The sequence below is a fragment of the Bidens hawaiensis genome, unplaced genomic scaffold (assembly GCF_021521415.1).
Source record: "Bidens hawaiensis isolate Kalapana, Puna unplaced genomic scaffold, B.hawaiensis_p1.1 tig00002572_1, whole genome shotgun sequence".
In the NCBI taxonomy this organism is placed as follows: Eukaryota; Viridiplantae; Streptophyta; class Magnoliopsida; order Asterales; family Asteraceae; genus Bidens; species Bidens hawaiensis.
The window spans coordinates 1,862,799-1,879,728 of NW_027491140.1; the positions used below are offsets into that span (position 1 = coordinate 1,862,799).

General features: G+C 37.3%; 1 protein-coding gene and 1 non-coding gene across 2 annotated transcripts; both read right to left on the reverse strand.

Annotated features, from left to right (window-relative positions):
- Positions 1 to 13,787: 13,787 nt before the first annotated feature.
- TRNAF-GAA (transfer RNA phenylalanine (anticodon GAA)) lies at positions 13,788 to 13,860 on the reverse strand. Its single transcript has one exon. It is a non-coding gene; the product is annotated as a tRNA-Phe (tRNA).
- A 449-nt stretch (positions 13,861 to 14,309) lies between these two features.
- LOC143620506 (heterogeneous nuclear ribonucleoprotein 1-like) lies at positions 14,310 to 16,930 on the reverse strand. The gene is made up of 3 exons (XM_077092193.1): positions 16,671 to 16,930; positions 14,825 to 15,944; positions 14,310 to 14,695 (listed from the first exon to the last, which is right to left on the reverse strand). The coding sequence occupies exons 1-3, from the start codon at positions 16,920 to 16,922 to the stop codon at positions 14,682 to 14,684; spliced, it is 1,386 nt and encodes a 461-aa protein (XP_076948308.1). The 5' UTR covers positions 16,923 to 16,930; the 3' UTR covers positions 14,310 to 14,681.

Here is a 16,930-nt window from a genome sequence, read left to right on the forward strand (position 1 = left end):
GGTTGATACGTCAAAAGATAGTATATTTCCATAGGTTTTTTGGTAAGGATGTTTTCGGAGGGATACGACTAATCGAGTTTCTTATTGAAAGTGTCTTCGTTTTCTTCTCATTGTCCCAAAGTGTGGTGAATCTACAATTCTTTTTTTTACAATCCTAATGACTCTTTTAAGGTCAGATCGTCAAGACCGGTTTTGTCCAAGATGTGGATCAGTTCTTCCTCAACCCTGTTCTAAACAGAACTTCCAACTCATGCAGATGTCTAACTTTAAAGGGACCGGCTCTGAACCCTTAGTGTCGTGTAAATCAACATCATATGCCTCGTAAAGTCTAGCAATCAACCATCCCCCAAACATCTTCATATCCCTGGTCCTTGCACACTTTTCTCACATTTTACCAAGCCTCTTTTCTTTATGTTGTGTTCACATCTCTCCTTCTTTCTCTTCCTTCTTCTCCCGAGAATGTGTAGCCCACCGTGAGCCACATTTCTGTTTGTGTTTCTCCATGCGTGTAAATCCCTAAACTGACCCTAAAGTCTGTCAAGGATGGCTGGTATCGCCTTCCCCAAGCCTAAAAGACAAAATATCATCTTCAAACTGGTCGTCCGTGTACAATGCTCCGTCTCTTTATTTCAAAGGAGGCTAGGAACTCTATTGTAAGCTCACGGCAGGATTGTTTGTTGTTTGTCAGAAGACGACTCCATGGTCCCGTTACTATAGTATGTACCTCTCAAGTTGGTTCAGTTGACGGAGTGTTTCTTCACATGCATAAAACTTTGGATCTTCCACTTGGTTTTCCATTAATGCTAGCATTCTCCGGGCCTCAACATTTTCGTGTTCATTTCCTGTAAACAACAAATAAAGAGTGGTCAATATCTTCAAACCCTTCGTAGTGGTCATCATAACCGGCCATCCTAAGGGTTTAAAACAAAAACGAGTAAGGAATACGCAAAATAGAAAATTGAAATTCTGTTCCAGAGAGTCAACACACCCGTTTTGAGGTCACCACGGCCGTGATGAGATATGGGTGCAGCAATTGACTTTCTGGGTTGACCATGGTTATGTCTAGGCGAAACATGACCCGTGCGTTACCCGATTTCGTGGTTTTGATGGCTCGAAAGTGCATATGAACCCGGTTTTCGAAACTTATATCATTGGGTTTGGATTTAGGTCGGTTACTTGGGTGAAACCCGACCCAAACCGAAAATAAACCGAAATGGCCAAAAAATCATGTTTAAACTCGTCTATACCAACCTTTTCAAATCAAAACCAAACATAAATCATAAAAACAAGTTTTAAACATATCAATTTGGCCTAGTTTTAACCCGAATTTGGCCTAGTTTTAACCCGAATATTGGCACGAAGTGGGTTGAACCGAGCCCTGGAATAGGATTATAGCAGTTGAATTGACATACCTTGACAATTGATAGAAGGAATAGGTCGATTGATTGTGAAATCGGCCGAAAATGGCCCCTAAGGTTCGAGGGGTGAGTAGGGGACGGTTTTAGGGATTAAACCCGTTAGACATGCTCACCACGGCCATGGTGAACTAGGCACAGCCTGTGTTGACCCGGACTGGTCTATTTTTTTTTTTCATTTTTAACCTGTTTTTTTTAACCTTAGACTTGTTTATCAGCTGCAACGGACTGAAAATTTAGGAATGTCAATTTAAAACACAAGAACATGAAATTTCATTGAGATAAAGATAAACGAGTACACGAATTATAAATGGAAACGGTGAGTGATACAAAGGATGATAAAGTAGATCCTAAACCTAACGGAAACTACTTAAATGATCCTAGTCCTCCTCCAAACAAGGTCTGCATGTGGGCAGGCCCTATCATGAAGTTGGTTTGGGTTGCCTTCTCAGCTTGGTTTTGGTTAAAGCGAGCAAGTTCGGCAATGAGTTGCTTACGGTTGTCTTCTAGCCTTACCATCCTTCAGTCCACACGATAGTACTCGAAACATAATGTTTCGACCTTGTCATGCATCTCCAGGTTCCGTTGTTCCACCGCCATGTTGATACTGACTGGCTCATCGACTCTCTCGCATAAGCACATAAGTTCCCTGACTACATTTATTGGCACCTCTCCTTGTCTTCCATAACTTTACCTCTGTTCTCTCCTCTCCATGGCAGATTCTTTAGATATAGTGTATGAAAAGGGACATACCAAAAGAATGGCAAATGATAACCATTTATAGGCACGCGGGAGGGCAAATCACGGCTGTGGTGACATTTGACACGGCCGTGTTGATGAGTGACATAAATAGCAGTTTCAGAATGTCGTACGATTGGAGAGATGATGAGCTGTAACAATCCCAAGGTGATCACGGCCCATGTTGAGCACAACACGGCCGTGTTGGGTTGTCTGCCTTGATTTTTCGAATTTTATCTCGTATAACGGTCGTGGTTTTGAGTGGATGGTTTAGTATGTGCAAATCTTATCCCTAAATCACAATTAAATTCCATTTCATTAAATTCCTAGATTACATTAATTCCTGAAAATACATATAGTAAAAGCACACAAAAATAAAAACAAGGAAAAACGATAATAAAGAGCTGGGTTAATCCCGGTTGATCCTAAGTACAAGGCTTAGTAAATTCCCTTAGATCTTAAACAAACAAATCAGAAGAGGTTGGTGTAGGGGTCACCAAAACCTCCCCCTCTGGGTAGGTTTCCGCCGAATGGGTCGTCTCCACCGAAAGATAGTGGTGGTGGCGGTGACGGTGGTGGAAAGAAACCCAGCTGGATTGACTGAATCTGGATTTGTTCGTTGAAGTTTCGGAGCTCATCTTCACCACTTCCACAGTTTCGGTGAGAGTTAAGACTCGTTACTCATTTTAGATAAGCATTTTGGTGAGTTCCCGTGCCATCTCCTGAAGTTGCAGAATCATCTCTAAGTTGACGTTCTTTTTCGTTGAAAGTGTTGGGATTGGGTTTCCGGTATTTGAGGGTTCCATCGGCATTTTGGAGGCTGTTTAATCAAAAAAAAATATGGCTAGGAAATGTGCAAAATCTTCAAGGAAGTGGAGCGGCATTTATAATCTGCCAGGGCTTGTCAACACGACCTTATTGAGCTTAACAAGCCCCATGTTGTCAGTTTTCTCTGAAGTTCGACAGTCTGTGCCAGAAGCAGTGCCAGAGTCAATCACTGCAGAAAATTTAACTGAACAGGGCCATGTTGAGGACAGCACTCCTATGTTTACCTATTTTTTAATTACTAAATTTATCCCTAAAAAGCTAAAACCTAAACATGCTAAATTTTTGTTGGAGTTGATAGCTTGACTCACGGATATGTCAGTTTAGTTCATGGGATGAAGGTGAAGTACCTCCATCGCGGTTTCTACAGGTTCTCCTAAGTAAAGGTTAAGTTTTTGTATGTTTACCTTAAAGCTATATCCATCTTTTTAAAGAAGTTCAACGATTCCATACTCAAAAACATCCTTAACCATGAAAGGTACGGACTATCTAGACTTCAATTTTCAAGGAAATCAACGAAGCCGGAGTTGTAAACTAGTACTTGGTCGTCTGCTTTAAATTTTTTTTCAACTTTTAGACGTGCATCGTGAAGTATTTTTTGTCCTTTCCTTGTAGATTCTTCAATTGCCATAAGCTTGTACCACCCTCAACTCGTGTAGCTCGTGTAGTTGTATGAATCTGTTTTTTTCCAGCGGATTGAAGATCAAGGTTGGCGGTTTTAAGTGCCAAATATGCTTTGTGTCCAAGCTCGACCGGAATATGACATGCTTTTCCGTACACTAATTTGAATGGTGTTGTGCCTATAGGAGTTTTGTAGGTAGTACGAAATGCCCACAACGTGTCGTCTGGTTTCTCTGACCGGCCTCTGCGATTATGACTAATAGTTTTCTCAAGGATTTGTTTTATGCCCCTATTGGTTATTTCCACTTGACCACTTGTGTGCGGGTTATAAGGTGTAGTGAGTCGCTGATGCACTATGTATCTTGCCAATGTACTAATGTTTTCTTGACGGATTATCGGCTATTTTCAAATTCCAATCTCACCTGAAGATCGGGAGAAAACAATATTCTCATATGCCTCTGGCACATCAGCTTACCGACGAATGCCCTTAAGGATGTGTAATGCTCTAGCTACTTTTCAACGTTGTATGGTAGCTACCTTTCACGACATGATTGAAGATTCAATGGAAGTTTTCATGGATGACTACTCTGTCTTCGATGATTCCTTCTATCTTTGTCTTAAAAATTTAAAAAGGATGTTAGCACGATGTGAGGAGGCCAACCTTGTGCTAAACTGGGAAAAATGTCATTTTATGGTTAAAGAAGGTATTGTTTTTTGGGCACAAGATCTCTCAAGAAGGATTAGAGGTGGATAGAGCTAAAGCAGAAACCATTTCTAAAATTCCACCACACACATCTATTATATCCATTCGTAGTTTCCTTGGCCATGCATGTTTTTATGGTCGTTTCATAAAAGACTTTTCAAAAATAGCCCGGACAATGACAAAATTTCTTGAAAAGGATGCTCCATCTTCTCCGAAGAATGTTTGAATGCATTCCACATCCTGAAAGACAAACTTGTATATGCTCCAATTATGGTAGCTCCAGACTAGACACTACCATTCGAACTCATGTGTGATGCAAATGACTTCGTAGTTGGAGCAGTCTTAGGACAAAGGATAAGCACTTTCATCCGATCTACTATGCTAGAAAAACTCTAAATTGTGAAAACATTATATGAACGTTTACGAGCCAAGATCTAGTCCAAATCGATACGTTAAGTCGTGTTTATTCAATACGTTAATGGAGATCAATACATTAAGCCTGGAGAGAATCCGGCAGCATAATGTTACATGGGATAAATATGGCACAGATCTCTATGCACATTCACTAGGGAATGCCTATTTATAGGCAGTCCTCCTCATTCGTTAACATCACTAACGAATAAGGCTTCCCATAGCGAATGACCTCCCATTCGCTAAACATCCTTTAGCAAATGGGCATTACTTTAACAAATGAGCCTCCATTCGTTACACAGTAGTAACGAATGAGCTCTTACATTAACGAATATGTCTAGTCTTTAACGAATGAGGCCCATTCGCTAAACATCCTTAGCGAATTGCCTTTATACATTAATATAAAGACTAAACAATCCCTATCCTATTCGAACAGCTGCGGACACCAAATCCGTGCACTTACATAAATGATGCACAAGAGAGTTACGCAATTACCGAGAAGGAGCTTTTCGCCGTAGTATTTGCTTTCGACAAATTATGTTCTTATCTACTCTTTTCAAAAACCATTATCAACACAGATCATGAGACAATTAAGTACATGTTCAGAAAACAAGATGCTAAACCCCGTCTAATCTTATGGATTTTACTTCCAAAAGTATTCGACATCGAAATCAAGAACAAAAAGGGTGCTGAAAATGTTGCAGCAGATCATCTTTCTCGTTTGGAATGCCCGACTTCACAAGAAATGGAGGGGGTCAAGATAAATGACAACTTTCCCCATGAATTTCTTATGCATATCCAGACTTGTGAAGGACATCATCCTTGGTTCGCTGGCATTGCAAGTTACAAAGCAATCAAAATCGTTCTAAAGGGAATGACTTTTTAGCAAAGGAAGAATTTCTTCTTTTATGTCAAATATTACTTTTAGGAGGATCCTTATGTATTCCGTATAGGAGCTGATCTATCATCTGAAGATGTGTGTATGGAGAAGAAGCACACAAGATTCTGAAACAATGTCTTGAAGGACCCGCATGAGGTCATCATGGAACATCGGCAAATACAAAGAAGGGATTCGACACCGGTTTCTATTAGCCTAAAATTTATCGAGAAGCACATGAAATGGTTCGCTTGTGCGATGCATGCCAACATGCCAGCAACATCTCATCCCGATATGAAATTCTACAAAGACCAATCCAGGTATGCGAAGTATTTTGGGGCACTGACTTCATGGGACCATTTCCAACATCATTTGGTCATCGCTACATCCCAGTCACAGTAGATTGCGTGTCAAAATGGGTTGAAGCCCAAAAGGAAATTTATGAAGAACTTATTCTCTTATTTCGGTATTCCCATGGCACTTATAAGCGATCGAGGAACACAGTTATGCAATGCGCAAAAGGAAAAGTTATCTTTCCCGATAGACGCTCGAGTATCTGATTAATGAACGAGGAGTAAAGTGATCTTTCCTAGTGGCATCGTTGAGTTTGCGATAGTCGATGCAAACTCGCCGTCCCATGACGGTTCTCATAGGAATCAACTCATTCTTGTTGTTGGTGACTACCGTTATTCCTTCTTTCTTCGGGACTACTTGGACAGGAGTTACCCATGGAGAATCGGATATGGGATAAATCAATCATGCATCAAGAAATTTGAGAACTTACTAATTCACCGCGTCTTACATGTTTGGATTTAGTTGTCTCTGGTGTTGCGCTACGAGTTTGAAGTCTTAATCTATTAGAATCTTGTGAGTACAAAATGACGGGCTAATGCCTTTGATATCCATAATTTTCCAAGCGATGGCTTTCTTATGAGATTTGAGAACTTCAAGTAGTCTTTCTTTCCCATTACTTGAGAGGTCGGAAGAAATGATGGTAGGAAAATGAGAATTGTCTTCAAGGAAAGCATACCCGAGGTGTTTGGGTAGTTCTTTGACTTCTAGAGTAGGCGGATCTTCGATAGAAGGTTTGGCTTTAGGTTCTAGATCTCGTCTATTGTTTCAAATGTCTTCTGTGAGTTGCTTTCTTCTTCCTCCTCCTCTTGACAAACAACTTGATCTTCTAAATTGGTGGTGTGTGCCTTCTCCTTGATCAGTTGCATGTCGCATGCTTCTTTTTCAGTTGTTATTCGTAGATGACAACTCACTATTGATTCACACATATCTAGGAAGTATGCGGAATTATCGGTGTACTGTGATGTTTCATAGATTTTCCTATATCAAAGTTACCTCCTCATCCTCTACCCTAAGAGTGAGTTTGCCGGTGCAAATATCTATGAGTCCTCTAGCAGTAGCTAAAAATGGTGTTCCTAGTATAAGGGGTACAAAGTTGTCTTCATTCATGTCTAGAATTACGAAGTCGACTGGAAAGACAAATTTGTTGATTTTAACTAGCATGCTTTCAACTATGCCTCTTGGGTATTTCACTGATCTATCGGTTAGCTGAATGCTCATACAGGTTGGAGTAGGTTCTCCAAGTGCTAGCTTGGAGAAGACCGTTGATGTGCTGAAATCGGTCTATAAAAACCTAACCTAACCTAGACACTCTAGTTTTAAATTTATAAATCTAGACTATCCTAATGCTAGACCACTAGACAGGTAAGTGTACCTATCAACTATAGTAAAGCCTAATGAAGTCCGGATATCGAACCCAAAGGACACTAGCGACACCTAAACTAGACTCTGACTAATAACTTAATTAAATATATTTAATTGATTTTTTTGTGTTTTTTATTTATTAACTATGAACTAACTAAAAATGACACTTACACTAATTATTTTTGAATTTTATTTATTTTATTTTAAAACTTATAATTAATTAAACTAAATTAAATTAGGAAAAATAAATTAAAGCTCTATGACTTAGACGAAAACAATAATGAGGAAGACGTTACCTAGGCTTAAAATCCTATTTGTGAATCTTGGATGCTTATCCGCTAAAGAAACTGTGATGGAACCGGGATTTAAAGATACGGCACCCTAGACATCCTAGTGGATCCCTGATCATTCTCTGGGTGTGACCTAAAAGGATTACCTAAGGGGCGTATGACGCAAGCCGGTTGATTGGATTACTTCTCAGTCTCTCCAACAATATTAAAGTACTCTAATGACTAGATCACCTCTCAGAATCACTAATCACAATACATCCGGGAGTGTGAGGGACGTAAGGAGTAACCCAAAGATGCTCAAAAAGACTTAGGATAGCAAAAATCAAAAGACAATAGGGGGGAAATCCACTCTCGTGTAATCTATGCCCAAACCGCCTAACGAATAAGACAACCCCAACTATCTATTACCTCTCAGTCTCAAGATAGGTAGAACACTTAAAATCTCTAAACCCTCAAACAATAGTTCCTATGGAATATGTCGACTTATAAACCATAAACTAGTTACGAACACACAGTAGGTAACCTGATACGCGTCTACACATGAAAGACATTCACAAAGACACGTATGGAACTATTGAATAAAAGTAAATTAAAAATAAGCATGCATATTCATCTTTTCAAATACCAATAAGTTTGTTACAATAATATTAGTCCAACACCAATAACCAATAAAACCAACAAGCAATCCAAGACTCAAAAAATAGTCATTCAAAACCTAGGTAACTAATAGGGTTTAGCCAATAATCATAACAAAATAAAAACAGATAAGACAAATAATACGGTTCATAGGAAAAGAGAATTAAAATAGTTAAGCTACAAGTCTGCTTCTCTTTTTCTCCTTTGCACCCTGGCTGGCTCCCCCTTGGACTTGCGGCCTCCTCCCAAAAAAAATAATAAAGTTCACGGCTGCCCTCTTTTGTGTCTTTTATGTTGATGCTCTCAATCAAGGATCCTCTCTCCAATCAATAATTTTTGTCGATGGCTGCTTTTCTGAAAAACAAATCCACCGCCTAGCCTCTGCTCCTATGCGACTTCTGCCTTTTTATAATTTTTTCTTTTCACCTAGCCCTACAATTGTACGTAATGGGTTGTTTAGCCCGTAATTTGTGCTTAACATTTATTCTAGCGCATAATTTGCTTTTCTTTTCTTTTTATTACGTTATTCTTTCTTTTTTCTTTTTATTAATTTTTAATTTAAATACTATATATAATATAGTTAATACATTATAATAATAATTAGTAATATATAGCATATACTCGACTCTTCATTCGTAAGTCTCAAATTTAGTAAACGTGTTTCATTTTAGCTCATAGTCTCTAGAAACCATTAAACTCACATATGAACCAAATAATAATAATATTCAATAAAAACTTGGCTCAAAAGTATCTAAAAGTATATGAAATATTTATATATAATATGTATATTTTAGACCACATCAACCGTATAGGGCATTAAGTTGATGTTGGCTCCTAGGTCAGCTAAGGCATTGCTGACAAACAAGTTTCCTATCAAGCAGGGGATAGTGAAACTTCCAGGGTCTGTCATCTTCTTTGGAAGCTTGTTTTGGAGAATGGCAGAGCATTCTTCATTAAGTACCATCTGTGATATTTCTTCTAGCTTCCTTTTGTTGGCTAGAACCTCCTTTAAGAATTTTGCATATTTTGGTATTTGAGAAATAGCTTCTGATGTGCGTACAGAGTGGTATAGAAAAAGTTGTTAAGTTTTTCAAAAGGTTTTTTTTCACACAGTGTCGAGTTTTAAATTTATAAAAATGATTATTATCTTAACTAAACCACACAAAAATAGGCAAGTGTACCTATCGTATATGTAGTATAGTATAGATAAGAACCAAGTATCGATCCACGAACACACTTGTCTGATTTTTACTACTAAATCGTCGTATTTATTTTAACTAGAAGTAAACATCATAGTAGTTTTGGTTTAACAAGTACATTTTAAAGGAAATTTAAAAAGATAAATTAAAAAACAATATTTTTGGGTTTTTATATTTTTATAGAGTTGATCAAGGATAATGTGTATCATCTTGATTAAACTCCTATTAACTTGGTTTAATAATTAGTTAGTAAACTTGTGATGTAAACTTGCTATGGTGATTAAATGTGGGAATAACACCTTATTACTAAGTCATATTATTCCATAAAAATTAAAGAAAGAGATATGCATAACTTCATGATCTCCACTAAAACATCATTTTATGTAAGTAAGTGGTTTATAAAAAGTATTTATAAGATAACTTACTTTAAAGATGAGACAGTCCCTTAAATTACTAAGTGAATTTTCCTTGATATTCTAGTAAAAGTAACCTTTGTATCATACTTAAAATACCAATTAAGATTAGTTAACTTGTAAAGGATCAACCTTGAGTTACAAAGGTTAACCCGCAGAACTCTTGGATAATTATAAAACTCAAGTAATAACCACCCAATAGTTGTTTAAAATAGGTTATGTTTCACACTCACTTGACAAGTAATTAACCAATTTTAATGGAAGAATGTCAACAATCCGTTTTCACAGCATTGACAATCATTCCCATTTTAAGATGATTAGTTACTACTAACAATTCATTTGATCAATGTTCTTATTAGGATTTATGTTTTTTTCTTAGCCAACCACTTACAAGAATGGTAGTTCTCCGGCTTATCATCAAGCTCAGTACTTGGTGTCTCTTTTAAAGTTTATAACCAAGGCCGTACGAGACTAGCAATTCCTCGGCTTATCGTCAAGCTTGGCACTTGGGTTTTTTTATGAGTATTTTAGCATTCCTGGTCAAGTGATAATTACAACATAACCTTTACTTATTATAAACCGACCACATGTTTAACCAGCATTATCAAAGTTCAATTAAGATTCATTATAAACCAAGATGATACTATGAAATTTTAGCCAATAGTAAGCATGATGCTATGCATCAAAGTAATAGATACAAACATGATCAAATTAGAACAATTTAACCAATTTGGATGACTAATTTTTGATGCTAATGACTTCTTCCAAGAACTTAATCTTCTTAATCTTCAAAGGTTATATGGATGGGATAATTCTCTTATTAATGGTGGAGAAGGATAGTGGTTGAAGAGAATTTAATGTGTTTTAAGGTGTAGATGGATGTGCATTCAATAAAGAATTGCATGGTATTTGTAGGCTGAGCTGGGGTTCTTAACACGGCCGTGGTGAGTTGGGCACGGCGGTGGTAACCTTTTTGTCTTATTGTAATTAATGCTCGTTGTCAGATGGTACAGCACGAGAGTGAGCACGGCCGCGGTGAGTCTAAACACGGTCGTGGTGAGTTAAGAATAGTCCAAATTTGACTTTTTCTCTTGTGCTTTCAACATCGGGTGTGTTGAGGTAAACATAGGCATGTTAAGTTTCAGAATCTTCTATTTTGTCTTTTCCTTTTGTTCTTGCTAACATGGGGTGTGTTGGGATTAACATGGCCATGTTTTGACTTCCTGAATTTTGTCTTTTCTTCATATGCTCTTGACATGGTCATGCCTTGGTTCACCATGGGGTGTGTTGAGTCTGTTTTCACCGTTTTTCTTCGTATATCAGCTCGTTTTTATCTTTAAGGTTATATTTACCTAGACATAGAACTTATAAACATTAGTGGTTATTTATTCTAATATAATTTCCGATATTAAGCTTATTTGGAGATATTTTAGTGCCGAAAATATGTATAAATTTATATACACCAGCTTCTATGAATGAAATATTAATATGCAATAGCTTAAAGAGTTCTATGAATTTGCCATATTGTTCCTCCATCTTTTCCTTCTTCAGTTGGGCTGGATAAGGAATTTGTGGAACATATGGTTTCGCAGGTTCTTTGACGTTCAGGAGTAGCTGGATTTGGTTGATCATTGGGTTTGTTTCACACCATGTAGGGTTTTAAATTTATAAAAATGATTTTTATCTTAACGAGACTACACACAAATAGGCAAGTGTACCTATCGTATATGTAGCATAGTATGGGTAAGAACCAAGTATCAATCCTTTGACACACTTGCTTGATTTTTACTACTAAATCGTTGTATTTATTTTAACCGTAAGTGAACATCATAGTAGTTTTGGTTTAAAAAGCAAATTTTAAAAGAAGTTTAAAAGCATAAATTTAAAACAATATTTTTGGGTTTTTATGTTTTTAAAGAGATGATCAAGGATATAAGTGTATCATCTTGGTTAAAACTCTTCTTGACTTGGTTTAACAATTAATTGGTAAACATTTGATATAAGTTTGCTTTGGTAATTAAATGTGAGAATAGCACATTATTTCTAAGTCATGTTATTCCATGATAATTAAGAAAGAGATACGCATAACTTCATGACCTCACTAAAGCATCATTTTATGTAAGTAAGTAGTTCATGTCAAGTATTCAAGAGATTAGTTACTTTAAAGATGAGACAGTCCTTAAATTACCAGGTGAATTGCCCTTGATAGTTTATTAAAAATAACCTTTGTATTATACTTACAATACCAATTAAGATTAGTTAAGTTGTAAAGGATTAACCTTGAAGTAATAAGTATTAATCCGCACAACTCTTGAACAATTATAAACTCATGTAATAACCATCCAAGAGTGGTTAAAATAGGTTATGTTGCACACTCACTTGACAAGTAATTAACCGATTTTAGTGGATTAATATTAACAATCCGTTCTCACAACATTGTCAACATTCCTATTTTAATATGATCAATTACTACTAATACTCCATTTGATCCATGTTAATATTAGGATTTATGTTTTCTTCTCAACAAGCCCTTACAAGAATGGTAATTCCTCGGCTTATCATCAAGCTCGAAACTTGGTGTATCTTTTAAAGTTTAATATCCAAGGCCTCACAAGAGTGGCAGTTCACCAGCTTATCGCCAAGACCGGCACTTGGTGTATCTTTTAAGAGTATTTTAACATTCCTCGTCAAATGATAATTACAACATAACCTTTACTTTTTATAAACCAACCACATGTTTAACCAATATTATTGAACCTAGTAAAGATTCATATAAACCAAGATGATACTATGAAAGTTTAGTATAATGTTATACATCAAAGTAATAGATACAAAAATGATCAAATTAGAGCACCAATATCTATATAAATGCCTCCGTAGCACCCGGGGGGGGGGGGGGAGGGATCAAACTAGTATCTATATAAATGCCTACAATAAAAATCATAAATGTCGCTCTCTGGTTGCTCCTCACACCCTCTCAAACCACCAGATTGCTTGATTTTTTATTTGAGGCTTTTCATGCGTTTGACCTGAATTAACGGTTATAGGTCTCACTAAACTCGGATAGTCCATAATTGGGTTATGACATCTCATTTATTTGTTAAACCATTTCATAATCAAATAGTAATTTTTGCGGGTCATGGGTCTCACAAAACCCGGATAGCCCTTAAACGGGTTATAACATCTCATTTATTTGTGAAATAACCTCTTAATCATCAAACAATAATTTCCACGGGTCATGGGTCTCACGAAACCCAGATAGCCCTTAAACGAGTTATAACATCTCATTTATTTGTGAAATTCTTTCACAAAACCATAGTTTAACATCTCTCCTCTACATATTATCCGTCGCTAGTCTATCCTCTCCTTCCCCGGTTAACTTCCGATTACAAACCGTCATCGTCAAACTCCCATCTCATGCATCAACCACCATCGTCACCTATATCAACCGCCCCTTTTTCATAAGACAAATATTTATATTCATATTTGTTCGTTTTAAAAATCAACATGTTCGTGTTCGTTTATATTTGTTCGTTAAAAATCTAAAAAACCTACATATCTATTGAAAGAACCCCAACATTAAAAAATATAATGAACTTAATAAACTAATATATACGTATTAAATCAAAACAAACAACGCTAAAAAAAACAAAACAAACCATTACAAAATATAAAATAGCAAAACGATTAACAACAAAAACCTAAATAAACCCCTGTAACGCAAGGACCCAAACTAGCAACATATATACATGGAATCAAATATATATTGGTATAAACACATAGTTATCCTAACAGTCTAGCTTGGGGGGAAAAAGAAAGATAATAATAACGTCTGGGTTCAAATCATACTTAAACGTGAATGTATTAAAGGTGTTTGACTATAAGTCTATAGACTATAATCCACAAGCAGATGCATGAAAATAGAAAAACAATAAAAAGGGTTTGCGGTGAACGTGGATCGAACACGTGACCTTCAGATCTTCAGTCTGACGCTCTCCCAACTGAGCTATCCCCGCAGTGCTTAAACCTTAGAATGCTATTAATATACCCAGAATGATATTCTGTCATTTCGTAATTATAATCCCTATTTTAAACCAGAATCCGTAAGTTGGTTTTTGAAACTTTCATTTGCTTACACTTTTATTTTTTATATGTTGAATGCAAATGTTATGTTACATTTCATACTGAAAAGTGAAGAACAGATTTTTTATCCAGATCATTCTCGATATGTTTTACTATCGATAAGGGGCCGACAACACATCTCATTTCACCGGCTACCTAAAAAACAAAAAGAAAAACTAGTATGGGGGAGTTTGTTGATCACCAGACAGGTAATATTTTTATTTACAGAGATAATAATTCTAATATAATAATATTATTATTGTATGAATTATGAGTACAAATAAAGTGGTTAAAAAAGTTCTAATTGAGCCACGGAACATATAAAAATCATTCACAGAGAGTAAACTTATTAACTCGAATAACTAATCATTCACACTTTATAAATCAAACAAAAACCAACATCAAGTACTGGCAGCTTCGCCAGACGTTACAACAACTCAACAATAAAGAATAAAACAGAACCGACATGAAGACACCAAATGAGAAACCGTGATTATTTGATCTAAGCTACTCACCCTCATTCAAAAGACGCACAACAACACATCAAAAGTGGAAACCTAAGGTCAATTAAAGATCAAAACTTGCCATCAAATCTTGTAATATTTCTTTTCTTCCAAGATTCAGGGTGCTGCACTATACTAAAAGAGGGCTGGTTATCTACCAAAATAACAGTTCCTCCTAAAGTTACCTTCTTGTATGCAAATCTTGAAAACCCCTATGCAGCAATCCCTGATATTATCACCAAAAACAAGTAAAAATCATTACTTCGTAAGAAAATCTTGAAAACATTCTTGCAATCACGATATTGAATGAAACATTCTTGAAAGTGATAATTATATTAGAAAAAATTTAGCATACCTCTATTAGTTTGTCTATTTGCAATGCTATAGTTTCCAACATCTTCTGAACCGTCAAGCCCGTAACCAAATGAGCCTGGACCAGGCCCGTCAAGATCATTAGGCGAAGACTGCCAAGTTGGGTCACCATAAGTTGAACCCCCACGGTACAAATTACCATAAACCCCTTCCTGACCTACACTAGGCCCATTTCTTCCAAGTGTGAGCCCATAGTTGTTTTCTGGCCCCCCTATCGGCCCAATACCTCCACCATTATAGCCCGTAGAGGTCACTCCACCTTGAGTAGATATAGGAGAGGAACCCCAATTTGGTCCATTTCCAAATACTCCAAACCCACCACTTCCCGAACCCAAATACGCGCCCGACCCGTTTGGGATCGTGAGCCCACCGTTCCCCCACACGTTTCGGTTCGATGACCCGATAAACGACTCGTTTCTGACATTACTTTGATTATATCCGATCGGGGTAACGTACCTATTCGAATTCCCACCAAAATACGGGCCCACAACTCGCCCGTACCGGATATTATTAGACGCGGTTCCAAACGCACCTGGGCTCAAAGCGGGCTCAAGATTCATTCCCATCCCATAACCAGACGATCCGAACGGGGAGAACCCGGATCGCCCTCCACCAATCGGGCTGAACCGACTATCAGCCCGACCGCCATATCCTCCAATCGGGCCCATATTGAAACCATGAGGGTAAGTACTAGTGATGAACGTGTTGGGCCGGGTTAGCCCAAAGTTAAACCCGACCAATGGGCTTCGGACTGGTCCGGGTGATAACTCTTTTGGAACGGCCCGTTTGACCTCAACCATTTTACCATTCAGTTCATGAAACGTCTTGATTAATACCCGATCAACCGCGGCTTCTGAATCGAATGTGATGAACCCAAAACCTCTTGGCCTTTGAGTGTTGTGATCATACATCACAACCACGTCGGTTATGCCACCGAATTGATCAAAATATTTCTTGAAATCACTCTCGGTGACTGTAGATGCTAAACCACCGACAAATATCTTTTTTGTGCGGCCCGCGGGCCCTGGCGATCCGTTAATGTTGTTATTGGTTCGGTTTAGCCCGTGGTGGTCTTCCCTAGGAACAGCTTTCTTTGCTTCCACCTGAAAGTTTTGATAATATTATATTCTGTAGTGGGGATGTTTGGATACACAATTTTAGTGCCTAAAAGGGTGTTTGGAAACACGCGTTTAGTGCCTAAGACAGTGTTTGGATACATGCTTTTAGCACCTAAGAGGGTGTTTGGATACGCGTTTGTAGTGCCTAAGAGGGTGGATGGCATTTTGTTTTGAAAACAATGATATGAAGTAATCAGAATCGGATAATCAGCTAATAAAACGGGCTACAAAGAACAAACAACTTGAAAACAAAATAATAATCGGATACTCTCTTTCATAACGCAACGCCAACCTAAGAGGGTATCTCAATACACGCTTTTAGTGCCAAAGAGGGTGTTTGGCAATGATTTATGAAAACGCTAATGTAGTACGGATTAGTCAGAATCAAATAATCAACTGTAATAAAACAGGCTACAAAGTCTAAACAACTTGAAAACACAATAACAATCGGGTAATCACTTTCATATCGCAATGCCACAACCTAAGAGGGTGCTTGGTATTATATGGATTAATCAGAATCACATAATCAGCTGTAATAAAACGGGCCACAAAGTATAAACAACTCGAAAACACAATAATAATAATAATAATAATAATAATAATAATAATAATAATAATAATAATAATAATCAGATAATTACTTTCAAAGCACAATGCCAAATACCAAAAATGTAAATTAGGATTAAAAATTATAACTTTGAATAAACTTACTGTTCTACCATCAATCATATGCTTCTCCAATACAACTCTCTCTGCAACAGCAGAATCAGCAAACACCACAAACCCGAACCCACGAGCCCGGCCCGTGATCCGATCTCTCATAATAACAGCTTCAATCACTTCACCATAACTACCAAAATACTCCTTCAATCTCCAGTCATCAGTATCCCAAGATATCCCACCAATAAACAGTTTACCGAATTCGGGCTCCATCTTTTCCACAATCCCATGTTGAATTGCCATCAAATTCG

Bases quoted from the DNA above. Each gene is read 5' to 3' on its own strand.
- LOC143620506 (XM_077092193.1), bottom strand. From the start codon at position 16,922: ATGGCAATTCAACATGGGATTGTGGAAAAGATGGAGCCCGAATTCGGT. The intron at 15,945-16,670 runs GTAAGTTTATTC...CAAAACTTTCAG, and splicing joins ATATGATTGATGGTAGAACA to GTGGAAGCAAAGAAAGCTGT.